Source organism: Hippocampus guttulatus, chromosome 7 (genome assembly GCF_054856545.1).
Source record: "Hippocampus guttulatus isolate MCC_2025c chromosome 7, RoL_Hgut_1.0, whole genome shotgun sequence".
NCBI lineage: Eukaryota > Metazoa > Chordata > Actinopteri > Syngnathiformes > Syngnathidae > Hippocampus > Hippocampus guttulatus.
In genome coordinates this window covers 22,194,991-22,220,628 of record NC_141267.1, presented here as the reverse complement: position 1 = coordinate 22,220,628, position 25,638 = coordinate 22,194,991, and the positions used below count along the sequence as shown (strand labels likewise).

The window sequence follows — 25,638 nt, the reverse complement described above, 5'->3', positions numbered from 1 at the left end:
CCCCCCCCCATTCACTGTATGCTATTTCATGTGGTTGTAGCATGCACTTAACCTGACTAGAGTCCCACAACATCTGCGATAAGGCAAGCTTGCTAATCACATGACTCACCACATGGCAGATAGAATGCAATAAGTGGGTACTGTAGAATCCCACACTGAATCTTACTTTAATGACAGCTTTTATTATTTGGGGTGAAAATATAGCTTGGGTAATAAAGTGAATGTTGGCACAGTGAGGATGTTGAGAACGGGCCTCCAGTTCACAGGTCGATGGTGGATTTGGTAGTCACGGGAAGCCCCCGGGAGATATACTAAGTACACTGCAGTTTGGAAGAAACACGTCCCTAATATGCCATTAAAAAACATTTCATATAAGAGGAAGCAGAGTTTTGGAAGCTTCAAGTTGACCAAGTTCATCACTTAGACCTACAGTAGGTTTTTGAGGTAGTTTGGCAAAAAAAAAAAAAAAGTTCTGAACGTTGTAGGACGATCATATTTGACAAGCAATTTGAACCCAAGTCATGGATAGTACCGGCACATCGGGCTGGAGCCGACAGTCTCTCCTCCATTTTAACGGGGAACCGGATGATGTCGATGACAATCCCGGACACACTCTTGCTTGTGTCCCTTGTTCCATGCTTTTAGTTTACAATGCGTTGAGCAGTAAAGAACCTTGTGGCAGCGAGTACACTCGGACAGCGTCACAGCTGCAGACAGGCCACAATGGTAGCAGAAGCGAAGTTGTTTCCTGGAAAAAAAAAAAAAGATTTAAAGTTAAGAGACGTTTCTCATGATAGCTTCAAGGAAGGGGAGAGTTCATAAAGAGTGGCTGTGTGTGCTACCTTGCTACGGGGGGGGTTGGGCCAGAAGAACTCGCGTCTTCACCTAGGGGGCAAGTCAGCTCTTGAATCACCAAGACTCAACATTACACAACAAAATCTTAATCACTTACGATTCTGCAAAAGCTGCTTTTCCCACTCTTTCTGTCTCTTGACAGCCTTGAAGCGAAGCAGATCTCCCATGAGGCCGAGGAGGTGACGCCGTGATTTGAACGTTTCTCTCTCCGCCATGTTGAGCGTGTTGAAGGGGGTGTTGGCGATACGCGAGTCCTACATGGCAGCATTACACACAAGTTATAAAATATTACAGCAAAATGTAAACCTCCAAATTCTGATCTACGGGCAGCAGCACGCACCGAGGGCCCAAAAACCTGCTCAAAAGCACTGCCGTCCATTTCAAACTGACATGAATTGGTCAGAATATATTTCCAACAGTCTTTTGTCTTCATTGCATGACCTATCAGATTTGTGTTGCCATTTCAACATAAATTTCGCACGGCCTTCAGACTCAGAATTGCTGAATACAAATACAAAAGAGACACAATTGAAATACTGTATCTCCTTTTTTTTCTTCTTTTTTTTTTTTAAACCGATGTGAACCACTCAGATTGAATAAACAAAGCCAGAGCGAAGGCTTCGGGTGACGTCAGCCTTTTTTTCCTCCGCTAATCGATTCCGTGCAATTCAATTCGAGTACATTAGAAGGCCGTGACTGAGAAAGGTGGCTGTTAGGCATGATTGAAAATTAATTTTCGAGGCAGACTTCAAAAAGTGCTTTTGATGAGGAAGTGTGTCCAAGGGTCGGACAAATATTGACCCGACAGAGCACTCCTATAAGACGACCACCGAGCACGTCACTCATTTCCCGTAAGTGTTTCGAATGCCGTCTTACAAGGTTGAACGAGAAGTGCGCATAATCAACAGCGGTCCCTTTCAGGTCACCGATGTGAACTGGCATCAACATGTCGGCGCCAGCCTTGATCAACATGTCCAGCTGCGTCGCACATAAAAAAAAGAAGTCATGCACATTTTCAAGCAAAACAAAGAAGTCTGCTCATTTTTTGTACACTGGCTGTATCTTAAATGTCTTTTTTTTTTTTTTCGGAGGGGTTGGAATAAGGATTATAAAACATCACTCCAATGTCGCAAAATCAGGACGGAGTAAAAACTGCAGTCAACAATTCAACGTGAATTGTGTTATTTACTTTCTTGGGGGAAATGGAAATCAGTGCGCAGGTCAAGAAATGCTGTACCAGTTTGACTCTTTTGTTATCCAAGTCGTAGCTGAAGTTACTGAGGGCACAAAGGGCATTGCCCACTCCAAGACCCAGCGGAATGTTGGGATCTGCGCCGCCTTTTAGCAGCACATCCACTGCCTACATGGGGGTGAGGGTGGGGGTGGGTAAGAGGTTCAGATGAATCAATCATTTCATTTATTCCTGCATGCATGACATTTTTCCCCCTTTGTTTATTCATATTTGGGATTTTTGCAGGACCCCCCCCCCCCCCCGGCCACGTTTTTCATGGAGAAGGTATTTGGCATGTTTATCAGTGTTTGTTGAAGGGGGGGGCGGTTGTAAATAATAATATTCATAACTAAATCATCTGCTCCCCAAATAAAAGCCCGCTTTTTTTTTTTTTTATCCTGAAAAAAAAAAAAAGGTTGAATTTGCGAGCACCTATTAGAGGGCGCGTGTCAAGGCAGTTACCATGTCATTGCCGCTTGATATGGCTAAGGAGAGAGGCGAGTGTCCACTCCACAGGAGATCCGTTCTGGCTCTGTGGGAGAGCAAGAGCGCGACCGCCTTGCTGGCATTCTGGATCAAAACAAGCACACAAGTTGATCGTCCGTTGCCGCTCCGTCATCGATCGAGGTCGCTCCGCACGTTTTCCGGGCGGCGTCACTTTTCCTGCCGCCGATTAGAACCCCCCCCCCCCCCCCCCTTCCGTATGTTACGATATTTGCATTCTAAATCTGCGGTGCCTCACAGAGTGGTCAGTTTCTCTCTGGCAGATCATGTGCAGAGCCGTTCGGCCTCCTTCTTCGGGAGTCGGCGTCAGATGGCTCCTGCATGATTTTCTTATCGTTATGGAAACCTGCAAAACAATCAGAAGCGGTTCACGATTGCAGCAAACGAAATACGGGCAGAGCGGAGCATACAAGCCTTATCTAGTTCATAGATCTCATTCTGGTCGGATGCCCGCGCGTCGGGGTCCGATAAAGCGTGCAGCAGCAGTTCGATGATTTTGGGACTTTCTGGACCGGGCAAGGCCGCGGCCACGTGCAGCGGATAAAGGCCTTTCCTCTACAACCACAGATTGCGTGTGTTACACTGACAGGAGGACCGTTTCAAGTTTTTCCTCAATGAACCTTGACATGAAACGATGCAGAACATTCAAAGTCGAGACGATCCGGGCAATGCTATACCTCGAGCGAGAGAGAAATCCCGGTCTGAGCTCCACTCAGTAAAAGTCTCCTGACAGTTTCAGTGTCTCCTGCCATAATGGCCACAAAGAGGACAGGCAAGGGGACTTTGCATTTATTGGGGTCCGCGCCGCGATCCAACAGCAGATTGAGTGTGGATAAACGAAAACGGTGCCTGGTCACACCAGCAAAAACATTGGATTGACTTTGGTGCAGAATCCTGTATGGAGCGGGGGTAGGGGGGGGGGGGGGGGATGCGAACGTGGCGGGCTCACGTGTATTTTTTTGCTGCGATTTTGCGAACCGTCTCCTGAGTGTCGGAATGCTGAGGAAAGCCGGTGCGACTCAGGGCTTCGGCTGCGCCTTGCAGGAGCTCCTCCGAGACTTCCATTTTGTAGCTGTACATGGAGCAGGAAGAAGAAAAGGATTGCGCCGGGATCAGTTCGCTGTCCGTCTGCAGACATAGAAGAGAGTTTCAAGAGCTGAAATCGACTCTTTCAAAAGGGGAAGGCGCGGAATCTGCATAATGTGCAGCGCCACACTTCCATTTGAATTGCGGTCGTAGAATGAGAGCAATCGTCACCTGAACTGAGGCCTCTGAAAGCTGCGGCAAGTTGCTCTGGTTCGTGCTGTTGTGATCGTCCGCGGGGGTCAACTTCGCGACAGTGGGTTGCTCCATTACGATATCCTGTGGAAAGTTATGACGCCACGTTATTGTGGCGCGTATAGAAAATATCAATGCATCTTTAGAAAGCTCCCAAAAAGCAGTTCGTTTTGATGACAGCTTTCGGGAATTAGTCTCTTATTATTCATGTGTGGAAGGCTATAAAACTCCTCTGATGAAAAAGAATGTGGACCATCTGTCGTCTTTGGGCTGCAACCTCATGCGTGTGAACGTTTTTGGCACCCCGCTCACAATTATTCTTTTGTTTTAAACATTGTCGTGCTGGGAGCCGCCAATGCGCGCGCGCGCGCGCACACACACACACACACACACACACACACACAGTCACATAGCCAGACACAATTGATAGACATGATCACATTCTAATCTTTGTTAAGTAAGATCTCATATGTTTAATTTGTTTTCAGTTTTTACAAATGATGATTATGTGCTGGTGGGTTTTTCTTTTTGGCCAACGTTGGTCAAAATGTGTTCCTTCCCTAAAAAAGTTCTGCAAGAGTAGGTCAAGAAACTGCACAAAGCTCTTTATTAAGTTAAAAAAAAAAACCCCACTGAAAATGTAATTTTACATTATGGCACTAAATGATAGGATCTTTTCAATTTGGGGACGGACTAATCTTTTAAATTTGTGAAAGAATATGGAATTGACCAAATTTGGATCGCGGAGGTTTCTGGCCGACAGTGGCGAAATCCACTTCCTCGAGTCAAATCTTACCTGCGTCGGGGCCGGAGGGGCAGAATACGTGTACAGACACTGCACAGGATAGTAGAGGACATGGCACACCGACAACGACGACATGCCCTCGAAATTGCGCTTGTCAATACCAGCCCCCATATCCAATAACAGGTGAATGACATCATTACGGCAGTTGATCTGAGAATCACAACAAAACGGGGCAAAACCCTTCAAACGGGTGAGCAGCAAAGCAGAAACGAAATGAACCTCACAAACTGAGCGCGAGGATTGTGTGAGATGAGAACACGTTTTACTGTGGCGGCAATCAAGGCGGTGTGTCCCTGTGAATCGGCGACATCGGGGTGAACGACGCCAGCCAAGAGAATCTGCAAAACGGCCTCTCGTTCTCCGATGGAAGCCTGGTGGATCAGAAGCTCCGAGGCGATTTCCAAAGGTCCTTTTGGACCAAAACCATCCCTTTGGTATGAAAGAACCTTTGCAATATCCCAATCCAATGTTTCGCCCTGACGCCTGACAGAAACACAAACACAAAAAGAAAAAAAAAAAAAAGACTGCTTTCGTGCCGGACCTTTCGCTCGGCGTGAATTTTGTACCTTTGAAGTTGGACCCAACCTGTGCTTGTGAATATGAGCCAACATTTTGCCCGTTAAGGGCAGAGTGGCGAGTGGGTCTCGTTTGTAGCCCTCATACGGGGGAGAATCGGCTTCCCACAGCTGGCCAAAGAAACGTTGGTCAAAGTCTCTTCTGACGTGCGGGGGCAACGGTAGGTGGTCGGCATCGGTGGAATAATTCTCAATGCCGGCGGGGAGGATGGTGTTGTCATCATAGAGCAGCAACTCGTCATCTGTGTCTATCTAAAACAAGAACGTCGATTTACAAAGCCAGAACCTCGAAATGCACAGAAAGGCTGCAATTGTTATGAACGGACATCTTTTTTTGGAAACATTTTAAAAGCGCAAAGTCCACGTGAGACCCAGAAGGCAAAATCAGAAATGTCTCTATTGTGCATCGTCATGCCTAACTGCACGACCCAAACTAATTTGTTAGAATAGTTATTCATCAAAATACTTCACCCCTGAAACTGTCCTGGCAAGTCCTTCCGAGGGAACCGTTTGAGGAGTCTCCTAAGGAGCAAAGAATGGACATGTACACTTCAAAGTATTCAACTCATGATTTCATTGTGTAACTCTCATAAAAATATTAACGCTGGATCTATTTTATGACCATTGAAAGAATGTGCAGAGGTGTTTTGGTCAATTATTGCGACGACTGTAATGACTTACCTGACTTTGAGAAGTGGAGGTGGCATCTTGCTCCAAGAAGAAATCATATTCAGTAAAGTTTTTGAGGCTGAAGCTGCCTGGCACAGAGTTACACAGTTGGATCAGATGCTTCCCATGCCACAGGCCGACATCCTGACGTCCGGTTGGCTCGCTCATCACACCGGGACCAAACCTCTGGTCAGCATGGTACAAACCCTGAAACAGAGCGCCGGACTTTGTTTGGCATTCCTTTTACCATCGCTTTAAAGTCATTCTTACCATGAATATGGCTCCATCGGGGAAAATGTGTTTTCCGTATCCTTCTCTCCAGTTCAGGTAGAATTTGCCGACGAATTTGTTGCCGTTTGGCCAGGAGTACATTCCATCACCATGCCTGTAGTCGTTGTAGAAAGAGCCTTCGTAGAACTGCACACAACAGAAACATTGGCGAAACATTTTGTGTAGGAGATATGATATCAACAACTTTGCAAAAGGGCAAGAAAGCGCGATAGCGGTCTTTGAAGGTGACTGACTGTAGAGCCAATTTAATTTGGGCGCCTTTGAGAAACCGGAGTATTTCATTTCCTCCTTACCTCTCCACTGCTCCAGGTGTACCTTCCCTGTCCTTGTTTGAGGCCATCAACAAACTCTCCCTCATATTTTGACCCGTCGAGAAACTCCTGAACACCAAATCCGTGTAGTCTCTCCTCGCTTATGCTTCTGCTCGGACTCCCTGCCGGCGGTTGTGACGACCTCCCGGCTGCCCCGACACATTGCCGGTTTGACATTTAAATGAAGCACCACGGGATTTGTTCGCATACTTACCGGGGCAAACTTTAATTCCAACATTCGCTTTACTAATATATTGTACTTGAGAACAATGACGTACGTGCTGGCAGTAATTAGAACCTCTTATAATGTGCGAACGAATGATGTAATGTTCACATGACACTGATGAAAAATGATAGCGCATCACATTACGTCATCACACAGCGCCCCCACCAATTTACGTAGCCTCTTGCAAATTACAATACAACTTTATTTGCATAGCGCTTTCACGACACCTGGTATTAGACACTTAATTAGTACTCGGAGTTGTGGACGCAGCAACCCCGCGTCATGGCATATTTATTTTGCACGGCGGCTTTCTTCATGTACTCGAGGATCATTTTGGATGATGTGTTAGATTTGATAAATCTCCACATGGAGGCGCTGCAGTCTTTCAATATCGATACTGGACAATACGACAGAACACGACAAAACGGCACATAATCTTATTTTAGAGGTCTCGTGTAGCCGTTTGTGAGCATATGTTGAGCTTTAAAAATGTAGATCAAATCTGTGGCATTTAGGAGACAAAGTACTGCGTCCTTCTGCTCATAAACACAACTTTGTTGTCTCTTTGTCCACAAAGATTGCATTTTTCAGTCAAATATAGATATTACAAGCACAATAGAATGCTCTATAAATACAGTTGAGGAGTATAACCTTTTTACTGAATGTTTTTGAGGCAAGTCAGAACATTTGCACAACGTAATTGCTTAAAACTTAATTGGCAATAAACTCAATGGGTTTCCTGATCAAATATATCATTTAGTGATGATATGTGTTGCGATGGCATAAAAAATCTAGTGCTTATTTTGTTTGTCAGGCCAAATATGTGACTTTTGTAACAATTTCGAACATTTTTTGTGTCATTTTTTCCGGAACGAATATTTTTGAACTACTTAGTCCAAGATGACAGTGGGTCTGTGTGAATCTTCGTCCAATGGCGAGGTCACTCAGGTTCTTTTTTGTCATGACCTCTGTTTTAAAAATCGGTCTCTTTAAATAAGACTCGGAAACTCCCGTCAACGTGAGGGAAATTTACCCAAAGTCTTTAAAAGCTTGTTTGTCTCACATTAACGTTTACAGCACTTTCTCTATACGTCGTTTTTCTTGCTTTTTTACACTGTCTGTACACGCTTAATTTACATCACCAACAACCAATCTCTCTCTCACTCACACACACACACACACACACACACACACACACACACACACACACACACACACACACACACACACACGCCTTGAACACGCGTACAACACGTCAAGAAGGCATCAAATAAATAAGAAATAAATTACAGGTTAAAAAAAGATCAGTTAAAAAAACATGTTGAGTCAGTTGGCATCTCAGATCATTCAATCCTCATGAAGGTATTTTAAGAAGATTTTAAAGTGTTTGAATACAGTGACACCTTGAGATGTTCATGTGGGGAAATTTGCACGCCATCAAATTGTATTTTATGAAAACCAAGTGTGATAGCAAAATTAATTCGGTGTTTGACGAGTTCCTTCTCATGTGCAAATTGGCCACGAGAGAGGATGGGGGGTTTAGTATAACACTGTCATCCCGACACAAAGAAGACTTTTACTATGACCAGAAATGATGTAGCAATAATTTGTTGCCGAAGATAAAGAATTTATACCTTTATGTATTATAGTTTTGGTAGTCCGTCTCTCATGGTGGTTGATTTAAATACATGACATGTAATTCTGTCATTCTTGTCCGCTTTTTATGAAATCTGTTGATGCCGATACAGCGGCCAAGATGTCAACTTTCTGCTTGGAAAAAGAATGTCTACATGACTGCTCGTGTCTGTAAAAAGTTGGCTCACTTGTATCTCAAGGTGCCAGTGTACTTTCAAACTGGAATTGATCCCCCTGTGAATGATTCCGCGGTCGTCAGGTGCTGAAAGTCGCTTCTGACACGAAGAGGCCGGAAGAAGTGAGTGTCGGGTGTGAACCTACACTACCCTTTCCCACAGACGGCATCCCACCTCCAAAGCTGGAAACGTTCCATCTCAAACCCGTGAAAGTGTCGGCACTTGCGGCGCTGCGTGAAAGGGGCTTGGACATTGCAGTGTTGCCTTTTTTTGTTCCTTTATCCTTTTTTGTGTTAAATGGTGTGAAACGAGTAAACCAAAAGACACATTCACAAATCAGTGGCGAGTCACGGTGGTGACAGGAAGTCACATGACCCGATGGCGTCAAAAGGGGTCCTGCTCTGTGAAGGCATACGGAAAGACCTTTCAAGCATTTGCTCCATAGCCTTCATACCCAGCTCCAACACGATTCACTTCATGTGTTACTTCTACGAGTGCACCCTAGTTGGTCTAACTCGTGTGCTGAAATTTTCATACAGTCGCTAGTAGAAGGCAGTTGTAAAAATGTCACTATACTGTAAAAAAAAAAATAATAATAATAATAAAAGAAATCTTTGTTGTGAAATGAGGAAAGGACGATTTTCACAACCGCAAAACTTAGTTGAATTGCTTGACTTCAAATTTGAATTTTAAGTTTGTTGCCTTGAAATTTTCAGTTCATCCAACGTTTTTTCCCTTTTTTTCCAGTGTAGTAGTAAGGTATACTTGTTCTACTTATGGTCCCTAGTAATTCTACTCATGTGATGTCGTGACAATTCAGCACACTGGTAGGATAGCAAATGAATGCTCAACTTTTCATGATAAAAATTGTATATGCAATTACAAAAAATTCTACTCATTAACATGTTGCGCTTTGCTAGTAGTAGGAGGCTGACGTCAAGCAGTGCACAGCATTGCCTCGCTGCGGATATGTAGTTGTCCTACTAGTACACCGAAGTCGCCGTACTGCAGAATTGATAAGAGAAGTAAAATAAAATTTTAAAAAAATGCCACTAGTGAGGCAGTCGGTACGTGTGTTGTTCAACTAGCGCATTATAGTAGTGCACAGAAATGTCATTCGAGAGTGGAGAAAATGTCACGAGCGAGACATGATTTTTCGACTGTGCAAACAAAATGTCATGCGGGGGAGTGGTCAAAACGTCACTGAGTGCAATCGACTCGTGCTACTAGTGCGCTGAATTGTCTTGCTAGTGAGGACAAAGCACACACTAGCGCATGGACATGAAGGAAGTGGAGAAAATACTGGAGGGGATTTCCATCAAGGCACGCGGAGTACCGCAAGGGTGTGGGCTATGCCGCCTTCTTGTTGGTTTTTGTGGGGTGGGGGTGGGGTTATAGGATGGCGTCCATGAAGCCGGTGTCCAGCGAGTGGATGAGCAGCCTGATGAAGGACATCTCCTTGCGGGTGTTCTCGAAGATGACGCGCGGGTCGTCCGACTGGCAGCGCAGGCAGTTGGGCGCCATCACCATGGCCAGGTTGTTCACGTCCATCTTAGTCACCGACACGTTGGACGGCTGCGCGAACACCTGCGGCGCCGTGGCAGCATGTCAGGGCCCAATGGATGACGGTCAGGTTTGCAGCAACCCCCCCCCCCCCCACCCCCCTTGCTGATTGATTTTATTTTCCATATTTTGTATGACAACTTTGTCATGAAAGAAATACTTAAGCAAATTACAATGACTGCCCCACGTTTTCTTTTTTAACTAGCGTACTGCATGATGACGCAAAATGTTTTTCCTCAAACTTTTGATCCGCCACCCTCCATGCTGACGATCTGTGATGGCGTCGGTGCGCGTACCTGCAGGAAGCGTATGAGGTAGCAGAGCACCAGTTTGTTGATGTGCGGCAGTCCCAGCACCACTTGGACGGCGGCCTCGGCGTTGTCGTAGTTCTTGACGCACTCGTCGTAGAACTCGTGCGGAATGAGCGGCTCCTCCAGCTCGCGGTACCAAAACTTCAGCAGTGACGCTGAGCGCGTGTGCGCACACATATGCACATGTTATTCAAACCAAATGACAATATTGCAGAAATGTCTTTGTTTGACTTTGTCGGGTATGAACAAATAAAACTCGTGAAACTGAAATTATTAAGGGCAGTTCAAAAAAAACATTTAAAAAGCCAAACGTTGTTTTTTTTTTTCCAGGACGCAAGGGTGGCGGACATGAGCGCTGACCTGGAATGTGAGGGTCTTCCAGTCCTGTGGGGATCTTCCATTGGTCCACTTGCAGCTTGAGGGCGTTCACCTCATCGATGTCTCCCGGAACCCTGAGGATGCAAGCGCAACGTGGCTTTTTTTTTTTTTTCCTTTCTTATTTGCATGAAAAAAGCTTGGCGGTAGAGCGTAACCACATCTGTCCTGGATTGGTGCTTGGCTTCTGAGTTTATCGATACAGAAACGGGGATCCTGACCTGAAGATGCCCTCCGTCTGGTCCCCGTTGAGGCCCAGGACCTCCTCGGACAGGCGGGTCTGGACCCAGGGCAGCTGGTGGTCCGGGTAGCGTTCCCTCTGCAGGGCCATGACCTCCTCCAGGGAAGAGCCGAACATGGACGGGCTGAAGATGGCGTTGCGGGCATGCTGGATCTCCTCCAAGCACGGCTTCTGAAGACCCTGAGGAAGAACGTCAACACGCGTCACCGGACCGGACTGGATGGGACCCAATGGTGCTCGGTGGTACCTTCTTGGCCCCGGTCAGCGCCGCCTTGGTGAGCTTCCTGTAGCAATGTTTAGCGTAGCTGCTTATAGCCACTCCTGAACAGAATAACACGCACCCCCCCCCCAAACATTTAAGGAGGCTTATTTTTAATAACTTCAAACAAACCATTCAGATTCATACTGGGAGCTGAATATTTAGACCCTCATGTAGTAAAATAAGGTGGGACACTTGTGATGGCGCGAGCGTACCCTTGGTGTCATTGAGGGGGTCCATGTGTCTGCAGATGTAACCCTCCAGGTAGGCGTGGAAGCGCGGCGTGGGCGGGAAGAAGGCCAGGCAGATGGCCATCAGCTCCCAGCCGCGCTCAAGGCTGTCGTAGCGGAAGTTCTCCGTGGTCTGCCGGCACAGCTGGATGTACAGCTCGTCGCGGAGGCCCTGGTTGCTCCACCCACGGACCACCACCTGGAGGGGGCAAAAAAAGCGCAAGTCTTCACCACAAAGTTACAAAGTTGCAAATATTTAAGCAAGTCCCAAGGCATAAATGCCATCAACGCCATCAACTTTCTGACGTTGTAACTTCTGTTTGCACTTCCCAACCACACCTGCAGAGGTCACTGCCGCCTAGCATTATTTGTACTAAAAGTCCCCTGGTCTTTTTTGGGATCATGTTTGTAAATTAAAAGTCATCACTAGATTTACTTCTGAAAAGTGCAATGAAAGTCCTTTAGCTTAATGCTAACATAAAACACCTTCGACAGGCTAATTGTAACCAGCATCGATATTAAGGAAGTAGTTGGGGCCGCTTTTTGGCAGCCGTACCTCCAGGGCTACGCAGAGGGGGTCGACTTTGGCGCGGCGGTCCCCCATGTAGGTCTGGATGAGCTTGAAGATGTCCACCGCCTCCTTCTTGACGCTGCGGTCCGACGTGACGATCATGGGCTTCTTGATGGGCTCGCTGCTCCATGCCAGCATGTTGGCGATGGACACCTTCCTCCTGAATAGACCCTGCCCACGCGCACAAACACACATTGTTATTATTACGGACGGATAAAACGCAGTTGGGCGCACGGCTGTCTTATTATGACGTTACGAGTGGGAAGTGAGCGTTAAAGGGAGCCCCCCGTGCACCTGTGTGTGTTTGTTGAAGTGCTTGGACGCCCAGTTCTCGATGTCGGTCTCGGAGGACGGTTTCCTCAGGGTGAATTCCGGGAAAACGCCGCAGCTGGCGCTCGGCATCATGTTCCTGGCATTGCGACTGGCCTCAAACTGGGCGCAGGCTCCCAGGTCCTCCGACTGAGATGGAAAGAAGTGCAACGTGAATGGCGGAAATCTTCCAACGGGTATCCGTCAGGTCCTGGAGGCTGCTAACCGAGGACAAATACTATTCTCGCAACCAGAGCCTTTGCGTCCGGAGACTTTAAGCGAGCAGATGAAACGTTTTCATGATGTTGAAGCTTTATTTCCATCCACCCATTTTCTAATCCGCTCCTCCTCACGAGGGTCGTCGCGGGGCGCGCCGGAGCCTATCCCAGCCGTCTTTGGGCAGTAGGCGGGGGAAACCCTAAACTGGTGGCCGGACAATCGCAGGGCACACGGAGACAAACAACCTTTCGCGCTCGCATACACACCAAGGGACAATTTAACTCATTCAGTACCAGCCAATTCTAGACCAAGTCTGAAAAGACGTCTAAAAACGTCTTTGGGAGTGAATGAGTTAAGAGTGTTCCATTAACCTACCATGCATGGTTTTGGACTATGGGAAGAAATCGGAATACCCGGAGAAAACCCAAGCGGGCACAGGGAGAACACGCAAAGTGCACTCAGGAAGGCCGGAGCCGGAATCGAACCCTGCACCTCTGCACTGTGATGCGGACGTGCTAAACAGTCATCAGCTGCCCGCGACCCCTGGTGAGGATGAGCGGATGACAAAATGGATGGATGGACGGTTACCTGCGAGGGATGGAGATACGTCTCGGGCGACGCCAGGCTGGTCTGCATGGAGAGACTTTTCTCCAGCAGGACCTGAGGGAATCCGAGGCGCTCGAAGGTGCTTCTCTTCCAGAGGTGTCCGTCGCTCTGCGCCAGGGCCTCGTCCTCGCTGAAGGCCCTCACCACCGGCCCCGGCAGCGGGGCGGGCACGGCGCCGTCGCTTTCGTAGCCGTCCTTGGAGCTCTGCGCGCCGCCGCCCTGGCCCGAGTCCCAGCTGCTGCGCTGCTTCATCACCTGCTGCGCCTCCCACGCCAGCCGGGCCTGCGCCAGCATGGCCTCCGACGCCGTCCCGCCAAAGTCGCCGTCGGGGGCGCCGCAGCGGGCCAGCTCCTGCGGAAGCGACGGTTTGCGGCTCTTGCGTTTGCGGTTGCCGCCGGGAGAGAAGGGCCTGGCGGCGGACGAGGACAGAGAGTGAGTCTGACTCGACGACCAGGATACGGAGTCCTCGTAGAGTAGCCTCTGACCCCCCTCGCCGCCCTCGCCGCCGTAGTCCAGCAACAGGCGGGGGTCCCTTATCAGAGACTGGCTGTGCTGCAGCGTGTAGGAGCCCCCGTAGGAGCCGCCGTAGCCGCCGGCGGTGCCGTAACGCAGCAGCCGGTCGGCCGTCTTGAAGCGAGGGCTGGAGGACGACTGCTCCACGTACACCAGCTGCTTGACATACTCCTTCCCCACGGGACTGTACTCCAGGCTCTGCGTCTTCTCCGGACACTTCTGCCGGGTCAGAACCAGCTGGCCATAAGGGGACTGCTTGGGGGAGTGGTAGAGGGGCACGGAGGTCTTGCGGGCGGGCGACTTCCCGGTGCCGTAGAAGGAGGAGTCGGACAGGTGAACGTCGGAGGGCGGCTCCTCGTAGATGGGCGGCGGCTGGTACTCGGAGGGCGGCTCCTCGTAGAGCGGCGGCTCGTAGGCGTAGCGGGGGGACGACGGCTGCGAGTCGGCCGAGGAGCGCCGCTGGGAACCGCCCAGCTCGGCGCGCTTCAAGAAGGGAGAATGCCGGCGCTCCGGGTACGGGCCGGGGGAGCCGTCGGGTTCGGAGGGCGCCGGGTTACCGCCCCCGGAGGAACGGCGGCTTCGCGCCGCCGTGCCCCCGCCTGACAGCGCCCCCGGCGTGGGCGGGTCGCACGGGGAGTAACCGTTACCTTGGTGGGACAGGAAGCTCGGCTCGCGGTCCGTCACCTTGATCAGCATGCGCTCCTTGGTGCCCGTGTTCCACCGGAACGGGGACGTCCTGAGGAGGAGACCGAGAACGGGGAACGAGGGGACAGGAGAGGGGGGGATAAGGAGGAGGAAAGGAGACCGAGTGAGGAAAGCAAAACACAACGGAAGGAGACAAAAGGCAAAAGCAGAGGATGAAAAGTGAATTCAAGACGATAATTAAGAGAATGAAAGCTTGCGAGTGTTTAATTAGCCCAAGTTCATCGAGTGCACGGCGAGGCTTTAATCGGGCCGGAATTTCATTTGGCACCGGGCGAGCAAAGTGCTCGCTCGGCATTCGTCTCTTTCATCCCACACCGCCGACGACCAGAGGAGGACCCGAGTGTGAAATTGATTGGTCACCTGGCGCTTTCGCGCCCCGGGGGAGAGCGGGCACTGAATGGTCGCTGAATGGCGCGAGCGTGAGAATGTGACAACAAAGACGAGAAGGCCTCAGCGGCGCTTCCGGTCTTTTGAAGAGCCAACACAACATCTTCAGAGCCTCGGCAGGCCTTTGAGGAAACAAACGTTGCGCTTCTCCTCATTAGTTTTTGAGCACGTTTGTGAGGTTTTATGAGTTTGTTTGTTTTTGTGAAAATGCTTTTGTTTTAGTTTCGCTTTTTTTCGTCTTGACTTTCGTCTGGTTTAAAAAAATCATTTTTCAATGTGAGTTTTTGTGAATTAAAGTCGCCTTGGAGTGAACCTGTTGACGACGAGGTTAGCTTGGTTAGCCGGTTAGCCTAAGCACGCCGGTCCCCTCACTCACCGCTCGGCTTCGTCTTTCCCGGCCTGCTTGTCCGTCCCTTCCTGGTCCAGGGAGGACGAAGTGCTCCCATCCCGGCTGACCCCGCTGTTGCGTCCCGGACTGTTGTCGGCTGATGCTCCTCCTCCTGCGGCGGCGGTGGCGGCGGCGTGGCGGGGGCTGGCGGCGTCGGTGTGCTGCTTGAGCGTCTGCAGTTTAGCCAGCGGGATGATGTCGCAGCCTTGCGGGCGGTGCCAGACGGTGCGCTGCGTGGAAGCGTTGTAGTAGTAGAAGCGCGAGGTGTTGGGGTCAAACAGCTCCCACCACTGGTTGTCGCCGGTGCGCTTGATGCGCACACCCGGCGGCGGGTCCCACACGCACTCGCCCGTCAGCAGGTTGGCGTACATGCGCTCGCGCGTACGCGGCTCGATGATCTCCACCCACTCCAACCTGGCGGCACACGAATGGCGAGCCTCGGTCAGCAAAGGTCGGCGAACACGCGGCTATGCTACTCTCATCCGTGTACACCGAAACGTCATGTGAATACATAGACCGAGACTGACGTCCTACTGACAGTGAAGATACTGCCAACCTTCCTCCGTCGTGACAGTGGCACAATATTATGTTGGACACTAAATATGAAGAGTGAAAACAAAAAGTTTTTCAAGGCTGGCCTAGTTTTTGCTGAATATTCTAGGTGACAAATCCTCTTCAATCCTGTTTTCTATGCCAACAGAACGTGACAGCTGTAATTTGACTTTAGACTCTACATCAAGGTTATATTTATGTATATTATCCAACGATAAATACAGATTGTTCGTAAGGAAGAAATGACCTTGAGGGATTAGCATGATGGGTGTGTAATATTTTTGAATTATCCATCACTCTTTCTCTCTTTGTTTTTAAATGTGTTTAATAAGGGCTTAAAAAAAACCCAAAATCAAGCGCTGTAAATGCCCACGAGTGCACTTGGCAATCAAGCTATTCCTATACCACAAATATGTGGCTTCCCATCGGGTAGCCCACTGGCTCAGGTGCTTACAGAGTTCTGAGAAAGCACACGTCACGCGGAGCGGGTGGAAGAGCAAGGTAAAGAAAAAAATTGGATAAAAGTCAACACTACACTGTGACAGCCAGCAACTGGAACATCAGACTGTTTTTCTCTCTTTTTTTTTTACACTGCATCAGGAGATCCAACATTGTTTGGTCACACAACTGTTCAACTTCCCGCTCTCCCTTTACACACATATGTTTTCTGTGGCACGTACGTCAGGAGGCAGGAAATTCCTGGCTCGATGTCAGCTGCCCATTCGGAATGGGGCACGGTTTTGCAGGCGCTTTGTGCGAAAGTGGCAACGCTGCATATTTTCGACCGGCGTGTGTCGTAACACGGGTGAGACCGATGAACAATTTCCCTGACGATCACCCAAAAAAAAAACGGACATTTAGCGCATGCTTGTGCACGGACGACGTCACGGTGCCGCCGTGTCAAATGGAGCAGAACGGGGGCCGTCGGGGCAACGGAAGGATTAATTGGCCATAATTGCTTCATGCCTCTGCGTTCCAAATGACCCACTTTAAGCCGACGACGCCGGATGAAATATTCACGAGCGACCAATCGGTGATTGACACGGTAACCCCTTTCATAAGCCGCCATTTTGCAAACCTTTTCTCCCTGTCACGGGTTCATTTTCCCCATGTCACTATTCTGTCACAAACACTGAATTAATTTTCCCACTTTTGAGCTCCCATCAGAGAGAGTGATGGGGATGATGTCGGTCAATGGGAAATGCGGGTGTTGGCGCGAACGGCGGGTGTAAAGTGTGAGCTAGCGTCTGTCGCGCTAACGCGAGTAGGCAAGGGCAATCGGGGCGCCACGCGTTTGTCGCCGCGTGCCCAGCTGACGGCTGCGGGGCGTCGGCCATCTTGCTGCCACTCGCCGCGCTAGTGACATCACACAACCTTCCGAGCTCGTGTTCAAGAATTTACCGTTTGAAGCGAAGCCGGAAGATCGCAGCCACAGTTGTGTCGTGTGTTTCTGAGTATCGGGTGACACTTTTTGGTCAAGCGTGTGTCACGTGACAATGAGCTGTTTGATTTCGGGGTCATTTTTGCGAAGTGAGCCTGGAAAACGTCTTTACGGGCCAACATCTTCTCGTGTCCCGTGACTGGCGTCTGGCAACACGCCCGCTCAAACGGCTTCGTGTACCCCCCCCCCCCCCCCCGAATGCGACATTGCTTTTGCTTATTTCGCATTCCCGTGCGCGTCTTTCAATTTGTCTTTGCTGGCTTTAAAGCGCTCGTCGCTCGGTTCTGCTCGGCTAAGCAAATCCACCCGATTGTTATCCAGATTAAACACAGAAGACGTTTCAAATTAGACTGAAAACGGCGACCTCTATGGAATTTGATTTGATTTTTTTTCAACAGCTTCCCGGTGTGTCTACATGCTCCATTTTATTGTATCTCCGCAAAACGTTCGTATTAGTGAGGTATCTTTCATTATAGGGATTGAACGGTGTCTTGTAATTTACAATTCTCAATAAAATGACCGAAAAATCTTGCAACTTTCCAGTTTAAATACTATACAAGTGACAAATTTGTGAAAGTACGTCAGAGGAAAGAGGAGAAAGAAGAAGGAGAATTTTGGTGCGAGTTATTCCGAGGAGGGGCGGCGAGCTCCTCCCCCGCCATCTGCCGCGTCCCAGCATTCCACTCATTCTGTCGCAGTCGCTCAAAGCCAAGCGCAGCATCGCCTCTCCGTGGATTCCTGCGTCATTCCCCGGTGAGCTTCCCTCGGGTCAACTGGGCCCTTCCCAACACAAAGAAAAGCCTGCTGCCTCCGGCACCCCCGGAAAAAAATATCGGAGGTGCCAGTCGCACAACACGGTCGCAAAGGCTTTTGTGCCACCTCGTCATTGTGGCTCAAGCATAGCAGCTTTTCCTCCCACACACCGGCAGGCGCTGCTTTTAATGACGAATTATAAAGCGCTGCTTTTATTCAAGCCATTAAAGTATTGTTGAGTCCTGCGCAACACGCGATTGCGCTTTTAAGTGGAGCTTTTTCTTAGATTTTTTTTTTTTTTTTTTTTTTGGGGGTGACGGTACTCCCAAAAAAAAATCGTAGAATAGATGCCAGGCATACAAAACTGCAGCTGTCTAATATTTTTAGAACAGTTTACTCTAGTGATTGTCCAATTAATTATTTGAGTAATTGGATAGAAAATGGTTCCGATTTACTAAACAATACCACTTCGGAATAGGGGAGGTTGCAGGGTGCAACTCCGGCTGGAAAGTGGAGGTGGCCAAGCTGGAAGGTTGCAGCAGACTGAGGGCGTTTTCTATTTGACGCTCCTGACGATTTGGTGACAGAAAGTAGACTAGAATTTAAACCGACCAAAGGCAGGTCTAAGTTGTGGCACGGGTGGCGTGATGCAATTTTGGCGGATTTGATGGCGGCGCAGGCAGTCGAGATTCTGAGCTCCGCAGGCTTATGGATGTCATTGAATTTCCACGTTGGCCCACTTTAACCTCATCCACAGGTGGATGCCGTTTCTTTTAAATGTGCTTTCCATGCTCCTGCACAGCTACGAAAATACCAAAAGAAAGAAAACTCTAACCATGCACACGGTTGGATTTGCCTTGGGCACAGAAATAGGGCTCCGAAAGTGCAGTTTTGGTCTCCCGTGATCCTGGACGTCCCAAATTCACCTTCCAAACGGATCAAAGCGACGCACGCGTTTGCATCCATGAGAGTGGATGTCATGTGACACGCACACGCATCGTGACTAATAAACTATGTGTGGCTAATTAAACATTGATTGCTGCTCTGTCCATTTGCGAGCTGGCTCATGTTCAATGCATGAGCTGTTCTTTCGCGACGCACGCACGGCGCGAGCTAGCCGCCGTCACGCCGCGCCTGCGATTGAGTCAGCATCGGCTGATTTCGCGGCATTTGATGAGTGCGTACAATCGTCCTCATCATAAACAGTGACGTCCTCCGCGCCGGCGGCGAGAGGACACCTCGAGTGTTCGCACGTGCCGCGCGTTAGCACATGCTAGCTCGTTTGTTTGCTCGCCAGCTATCGACTCTTCCCCTCCCACCGCCAACATGACGAGCACCGATTGTGACAGGCTGTTATCACAACCGTTTACACGCTGATAGTGGACATGCGGGGAGACTCCGCACTTGGAATTCGTCCGAAAGGCGGCTTTATGTGCTGTGGTGGGATGTGCTGTTTTGCTTCCTCAGAGGAACTGGTAGAACATGCAAACTCCACAAAGACACCCACGACCTCTGCACTGTGAGGTCGACGCGCTAACCACTGGACTACCGGGCCGCCCAGGTTATGTTTCATCATGTGAAATTAATTGGATTTGATTACTCAATTATTCAATGTATGTATGTGATAATCAGTGGAATAGTCAATTATCAAAAGACTGTCCACACTTGAGTAAAAAAAAAAATCAGTTGTCATTTGTTAAATGAAATCAAATGAGGAAAAAGTCCAGCGAAACCTGGAAAGGATTCACAGCGCTTCATTTTATGAGCCTTTTAGAATTTGTCTGAAAGAAAGATTCGATCTACTTCAGTCTGTCTATCCTCTCACGAATGTCGAGCCATCAATTTCACGCCGAGGATGCTCCGTATCCACTGATGACTTTCCATGTCAGTGAGCAGCAGGCTGCGTCCAATCGCGACATGAATAACAGCGTGGAGGATTCCACGGTCAATACCAATCAAGAGATACAAGTGACACGGCCCCACCCCAACCCCCCTCCATCATCCTCTGGTTACTCTCCATCAGTCCATCAGCACCGCTCCGCCGCCGCCCCTCCTACCATCCTGACGAGCAGTGCTGGCTTCTCTGCCCATGATTGAAAGCTCTGAAAATAGCAGCAAGCTCCAAACAGGATTCCCCAATATGCATCCTTAGCGCAATATTCAGTCCGAATTTGCATTTGCGCCTTATCAAAACATACCCAATGACAATACTGCAAATCACTGTTTTGTTTTTTTTTGTTTTTTTCGGGTAATTGAACCTCTTCGCTCAGCTGGACGTGCTCACGTGACCTTTGTGCGGACAGGTTGTGGTCGAGACAAGCTCGGTACAACTTAGACCGCACCGGCTAGCCAGCATCGAGCTTCGGATGGCTACTAGCGTGGCTAAACACGCTACAGGGCCTTTCACAGATATCTGGCGCCAAAGCACGTTAAAGCGGAGGGCATACACGCGCACGCGCAGGTGTATTGTGTTTGTTACAGTAGACGCAGCGCATCAGTCGAGTGCGGGGGAGACGGTCTCCTAGCAACCGTGGCTTTAGCGATGGCGTGACCCGCCGCTGCTGCACACGTTCGTCAACGTGACATCACGCCCCAAAGACCTCCACCGTCCCTCCACGCCGCCTCGATCCCGTGATTGCAACGTCAGACGAAAACCTTCCGGCGGCATCCTTCCACGACCGAGCACGCGCGGCACCTGACGGGACGTCAACGTGATGCGTTGCTAACTCGCCGATTCATGCCAATGACAACTTACAATACGTGACGGAAATGACGGCACGAAATGGTGCGGTAAAGTACGGACAGGAATGGGTTGGTACAGTAAGATCGCGTCAGAGTTTCCAAGAAAATGTGATACCTTAAACCAGGCTTGAAAACCGAATTCAATAAGGATCTTTTAAAAACCTTAAATCTTGTTTGAAGCTTTAAACCAGCTTGGAATCCGAACTTGCAACCACAATTGTGACTTGAAACCCAAACTCAGACAAGAAACCTGTATTCGAAATCCAAACTTGAAAACCCCACCCTGACTTGAAACCCTAACTTAGACTTGAAAACCTTCATTAGAAATCCAAACTCTGACTTAAATCCCAACCTTCCAACTGTAGCCGGTGTTTGATATCATAAACCTATCTTGAAACCCTAAGCGTGTCTTGGAACCCTAATTTATCACCTTAACCCATGCTTGAAACCCTAATTTAAACCCTTAATTGGAACAACCAACCCTGACTTGAAACCTTAACTCAAGCTTCATCTGAAATCCTAACTTGAGACCGCAACTCTGGCTTTAAACCCAAACTTCAAACCATAAATGTTTGAAACCCAAACCCGGGCTTGAACCCCTCACGCTGACCTGAATCCCTAACCCTGTCTTTAATCCTAATTTGAACCCCTAACCTTTGTTCCAAACCCTACCGCTGCCTTGAAAGCCTCGTTTTGAACCCAATGTTTGAACCCGCCCCCTGACTTGAAACCTATGTTGTGAAAGCGCCAAACAGAACATTTCACATTAAATAACAATAATACAACAGAACAGATAACAAACCATCGGCATGAACACAAGTGGAACAACTATTCCTTCGTACGCCTTGTTTTGTTTGAAGCGGCGAAAGATGAAAGCGCAATCAAAATCCCCTTTCACCGGCGGATCAGAGACATCAATGCACTACATCCGATTGTACTGTACATGCCCAGAAGGCCAGCAAGGGCATCAAGAGACATATTGTGCTCGGCTAGAGTCTTTTACAGCTTTATTACACACACACACACACACACACGGATTGTGGGGGTTGAGTAGCTTTGAATAGCAAGCGGAACACTTGAGTAGGCTCATTTGACCACTCTGACCTCTCAGCCTACACCCATTGGACCAATCACAGCAACACACACACACACACAAATGAGCATCTCTGCTTCCTTACATGTTGACTGCAAGTGGTGCACACACATACATGCCAGGTACAGCGGCGAATTCACGACAACGTCTTAACTCCTCTCTGAGCTCGTCAGTGCGGCGCTAAGAGATGCCGTTCAAAGCAGAGGATCGGGGAAATATGACTGTTGAGTGCTGCTGTAATGCCTGTCTGCGTGTTGCAATTTGTGTTCATTCGGTTGCTGAGTTTTGCTTGTTTCAATTAAACAAATTGTAACTGTCATTCTTTAGTTTTAGCGGTAACTACAACTCGGAGTGGCGAGACTTTTTTTTTCCTTGACTGCATAAGAGTTCCTGGTGTCAGATGGTGGCAAAAACCACATTACCACCATAAAAGGGCTAGAAAAAGTAGCATTGATGTCACAGTAGTTGTAATGCTTTATCAATGGGTATTTCGACACCAAACAGTGATGCAACTTGTCACAAGACAACACTGGCAGACATGGATTATTTATCCTCTGCATTAAACAATTAGTTACTGTTATGCTACTATTATTGCAGCTTAAATAAGCTTCGCCTGTATTCATTTTAGGATGTATGATCATTACTTGGTTGTGAGCTAAAAGAGGAATAAAACATGAGCAAAAATCCTGCTGCCTGTACTTTTGATGTTGTTGTTGTTGTTTTTCACAAAATTGGATTAAAATTTCATTTTTTTTCACGCAGCGCATCAATTAGCAATGTTTGCCAGGTTGCCAAATTAACATTTTAGCATCCAATAAGCACTTTTGGGTGTGACAACGGCAGCTTGGAAGAAATACACGCCACTTCCCCCACTGAGTTGTGTGTGCCTTTGTGTGTGTGTGTGTGTGTGTGTGTGTGTGCGCGCGCGTAATGCCAATTGGCCCACAGACATAGCAAGCAGTTAATTAAAATTGTCTCCTCTTGCTTAACATTCCGCCATCTTGTCACATTAATACATACATAAATACACACGCGCGCGCGCACACACACACACACACATTGTGAGCAGCATTTCAACAAATACAATAAGACGTAATCCTATTAGATTGGGAAAGTGCCCCCCGTGCCCTCCAATACATTTGGGTTGCTGAAACACACACTCACACACACACACACACACACACGCACACACACATGCATAGACGGGCGGCTCAGCAATCAACGGACACCCGCTGTTAGCTACTAGCAGAGATTAGCGTGCAGCACCTCAACAAGTCAACAATGACATCCACCCATCGCCGCTCCTTACCCCGACTTTGAAACCTTAACCCGGCCTTAAGTCCTGATTTGGAATCCTGAACCTTGTTTGAAACCCAAACGCAGCCTTCTCATTTAGGATCAGGATATTTGGTGGACATGTGTGTCATAACACGATGTAGCAAAAGTAAATTGAACAGGAAATGGGATGTTTAAGTTTGAAGCAACCATTCCGGTTAAATTTCAGGACTTGAATTTTGACAAGCATTACTGTGATTACTGAGAGCCGTTTCTAATATTTTGACCCAGAGTGACGATGGAGCGTCATTATATTTGTCAACTTCCCACATATCATCCAGCGTGCACAACATTTGCATTTTGTATAACCTAGCCTTGGTTCAAAACAGCCTGGCTCAATGTGTGCGAATGTGTATGCCTGTCGTGATTTACATGAGGTTACACGATCTGTGTGACACACAAATGCATCAGCCATCAATTATTAAGCGAGGCTAACTATGCTCGTCTAGCGGTGGAGCAGCTTCCAACTGTATGGAGCACGCTGTGCCAGATACAAGCTAGCTTAGGCTCCTCCTCTGTGTCAACTTCCCAAATGCCCACAGAACAAAGGTTGAGTGCGCTCACCTTCCCGCAGGGACCAAAGCGCATTCAAATTTGGCGTGTTTTAAATATTCCAACGTACCGGGGCTGAACAATGAGTCAAGAACACACCTTGAAGCACTTTTCCCAAAAGCTAACATGAGCCCTGTGATTCGGCGTAGGAGGAAAGGGGCCAAGTTTGTTATCATCCAGTTGCAAAATTGGCCTCTCTTCACCAGATGTTGATGAAAGGCAAATCCATAAATTCCTGTTTAGAGCAGCTGTTTTAACAAGTTAGTTTGTGGGCTGGCAAATTGACCAGCAGCTGAAACAATCCATTCATTTTTCTTTCATGCTTGGCTAGAGTAGACACGTTTGGGCCGAGTGGCAGGGAAAACACCCACGACTGGTCGCCAGTCGATTGAAGGACACATAGACAAACAATCGACTGGTAATACTCAGTTTCGGGGAATAGAAAGACAAACCATGGACTGGTTGCCAGTTTAAGTAAAGGCACATGTAGCGCCGCAACTGACTGGTCGCCAGTCATTGTCAGGGCACGTACAGACAAACCAAACTCCACATAGACAAAAAGAACGCTTGACGCTTGTGACCCGTTTTGAACACCGAACCTCCACACTCTCGAGGCGGTCGAGATAACCGATAGCGGCCGTGGTGGCCGCTGTGCGACGTCACAGAAGAAAATTCATCCGCGTTCTTTGACGAACTCGCCGAATGAGAGAAGGCAACGTGTGCCGAAAGGCGTCGCAATGGAAGGAGAAGGGCGACGCACTTCCTGCTGTCTGCCTTCATCCATCATCGGGATGAAGGTGAGGCCACAAAAAAAAAATAACTTTACATTGTGCCTTCAACGTCTGAATTTGACCAACGACGAGGGATATGTGTGCACAGAAACGCAGTGGTTGACGAGAAAAAGTTGCATTTCCGCAAAAAAATGCGAGACTGTGCCTAATCGCCAAAATAATAGATCTGTCACGGAAAGTGATCTAATTGATTATTGCTCCGGAAGCACGCAATATTTGTTGACACAAAGGCAACATTAGACTGACTCGGTGCATCCTCGGTGAGGATGAGGATGCACCGAGTCAGACCCCTCATCCTCCTGATCCCGCACTGATGCTCCGTTAGCATCCTCCGGTAGCATTAGCCGCATTCCGCTGAGGTGAGGACGATTCGCTCCGACAGGTGCACACAGGCGGCCGGCAGCCGGCCGCCAACAGCCTACTCCCGGCCACCGGCGGCCCTTCCGGAGGTTCGGCGAGCACCTGACGCCGAGCCGGGCACACCTGCCACTGGCTCTTTGGCGAGAACGTTAATAAATGGTGGCCCGGACTCGGCGACCGTCCGTGCGTCCGTCCTCGCCAAGCAATATCGCTCGCTTCGTCCAGTCGACGAAAAGATGAAAACACGCATTAGTGAGACTCACCTCTCGGCCATTTTCCCCCGCGGTTGTTAAAATCCCTTTCGAGTAAATGCCACAGAGGTTCGGTCCATGTTGGCCGAAAATGCAGCCGCCGCAGTCCAACCAGAACCCCCAACTCGGGCCAGACGATTATCAAGATTGCGGGAAGCACATAGACTATATTCGGTCAAGAGCTTCGCAATAAAATAAAATATTTTTTCCGAAGGTATGTCTCCTGTTCAAATCCCTAACGCTTTGGCATCTCAAACATATAATATATACAGTGAAATTTGATTTATGTCACAATGCCCCTCTAAAGCTTATATCCGGTGTCACAAAGTTGTCAATTTTTTTATTTTGAAACTAACAGACTTCCTTTCCGAGCTTGGTTATTTTAGGTATTTACACATTCGAGAGAGTGCGCACTGGCGGTGAGGCGTTCAGTTGGAATGCCAGGTACGGTGCATCCGAACGTTACGATGCTCCGTAGTACCACGACAATCCCAGAATGCTCTGGGGCACCCTGGAAAGTACAGACAGACAGACT

General features: G+C 48.6%; 2 protein-coding genes across 6 annotated transcripts; both read right to left on the bottom strand.

Moving 5' to 3' along the window:
- Nucleotides 1–5: 5 nt before the first annotated feature.
- Nucleotides 6–7,605, bottom strand: LOC147203101 (ankyrin repeat and MYND domain-containing protein 1-like). 5 transcript variants are annotated; one of them, XM_086114805.1, is made up of 18 exons: nt 6,502–6,878; nt 6,188–6,334; nt 5,930–6,124; nt 5,720–5,770; nt 5,259–5,500; nt 4,940–5,156; nt 4,665–4,823; nt 3,848–3,952; nt 3,540–3,718; nt 3,268–3,439; nt 3,005–3,145; nt 2,829–2,936; nt 2,549–2,656; nt 2,093–2,215; nt 1,732–1,833; nt 953–1,109; nt 843–885; nt 6–748 (listed from the first exon to the last, which is right to left on the bottom strand). In XM_086114805.1, exons 1-18 carry the CDS (start codon nt 6,694–6,696, stop codon nt 571–573), a joined length of 2,622 nt encoding a protein of 873 aa, XP_085970931.1. In that variant the 5' UTR covers nt 6,697–6,878; the 3' UTR covers nt 6–570. The 5 variants fall into 5 exon arrangements, with proteins under 5 accessions (XP_085970931.1, XP_085970929.1, XP_085970926.1 ...); XM_086114803.1 differs by lacking the exons at nt 3,005–3,145; nt 3,268–3,439 and having other exon boundaries at nt 3,540–3,662; nt 6,502–6,668; nt 6,734–7,605; XM_086114800.1 differs by lacking the exons at nt 3,005–3,145; nt 3,268–3,439 and having other exon boundaries at nt 3,540–3,662; nt 4,665–5,156; nt 5,240–5,500; nt 6,502–6,668; nt 6,734–7,605.
- A 153-nt stretch (nt 7,606–7,758) lies between these two features.
- Nucleotides 7,759–25,243, bottom strand: arhgap39 (Rho GTPase activating protein 39). The gene is made up of 11 exons (XM_086114799.1): nt 25,116–25,243; nt 15,222–15,647; nt 13,223–14,489; nt 12,401–12,565; nt 12,092–12,277; nt 11,521–11,734; nt 11,294–11,367; nt 11,027–11,226; nt 10,791–10,882; nt 10,416–10,585; nt 7,759–10,143 (listed from the first exon to the last, which is right to left on the bottom strand). The coding sequence occupies exons 1-11, from the start codon at nt 25,124–25,126 to the stop codon at nt 9,949–9,951; spliced, it is 3,000 nt and encodes a 999-aa protein (XP_085970925.1). The 5' UTR covers nt 25,127–25,243; the 3' UTR covers nt 7,759–9,948.
- Between the last annotated feature and the right edge of the window lie 395 nt (nt 25,244–25,638).

Excerpts from the sequence above, each read along its gene's own strand:
- LOC147203101 (XM_086114805.1), bottom strand. The coding sequence starts at position 6,696 with ATGTCAAACCGGCAATGTGTCGGGGCAGCCGGGAGGTCGTCACAACCG. Across the intron at positions 6,335-6,501 it reads ACACCTGGAGCAGTGGAGAG|TTCTACGAAGGCTCTTTCTA; the intron begins GTAAGGAGGAAA and ends TGTTGTGTGCAG. Across the intron at positions 3,440-3,539 it reads ATCGCAGCAAAAAAATACAC|GCACCGTTTTCGTTTATCCA; the intron begins GTGAGCCCGCCA and ends TGGTGTGACCAG.
- arhgap39 (XM_086114799.1), bottom strand. Across the intron at positions 11,735-12,091 it reads CCCTCTGCGTAGCCCTGGAG|GTGGTGGTCCGTGGGTGGAG; the intron begins GTACGGCTGCCA and ends TGCCCCCTCCAG. Across the intron at positions 10,586-10,790 it reads GGAAGACCCTCACATTCCAG|CGTCACTGCTGAAGTTTTGG; the intron begins GTCAGCGCTCAT and ends ACACGCGCTCAG.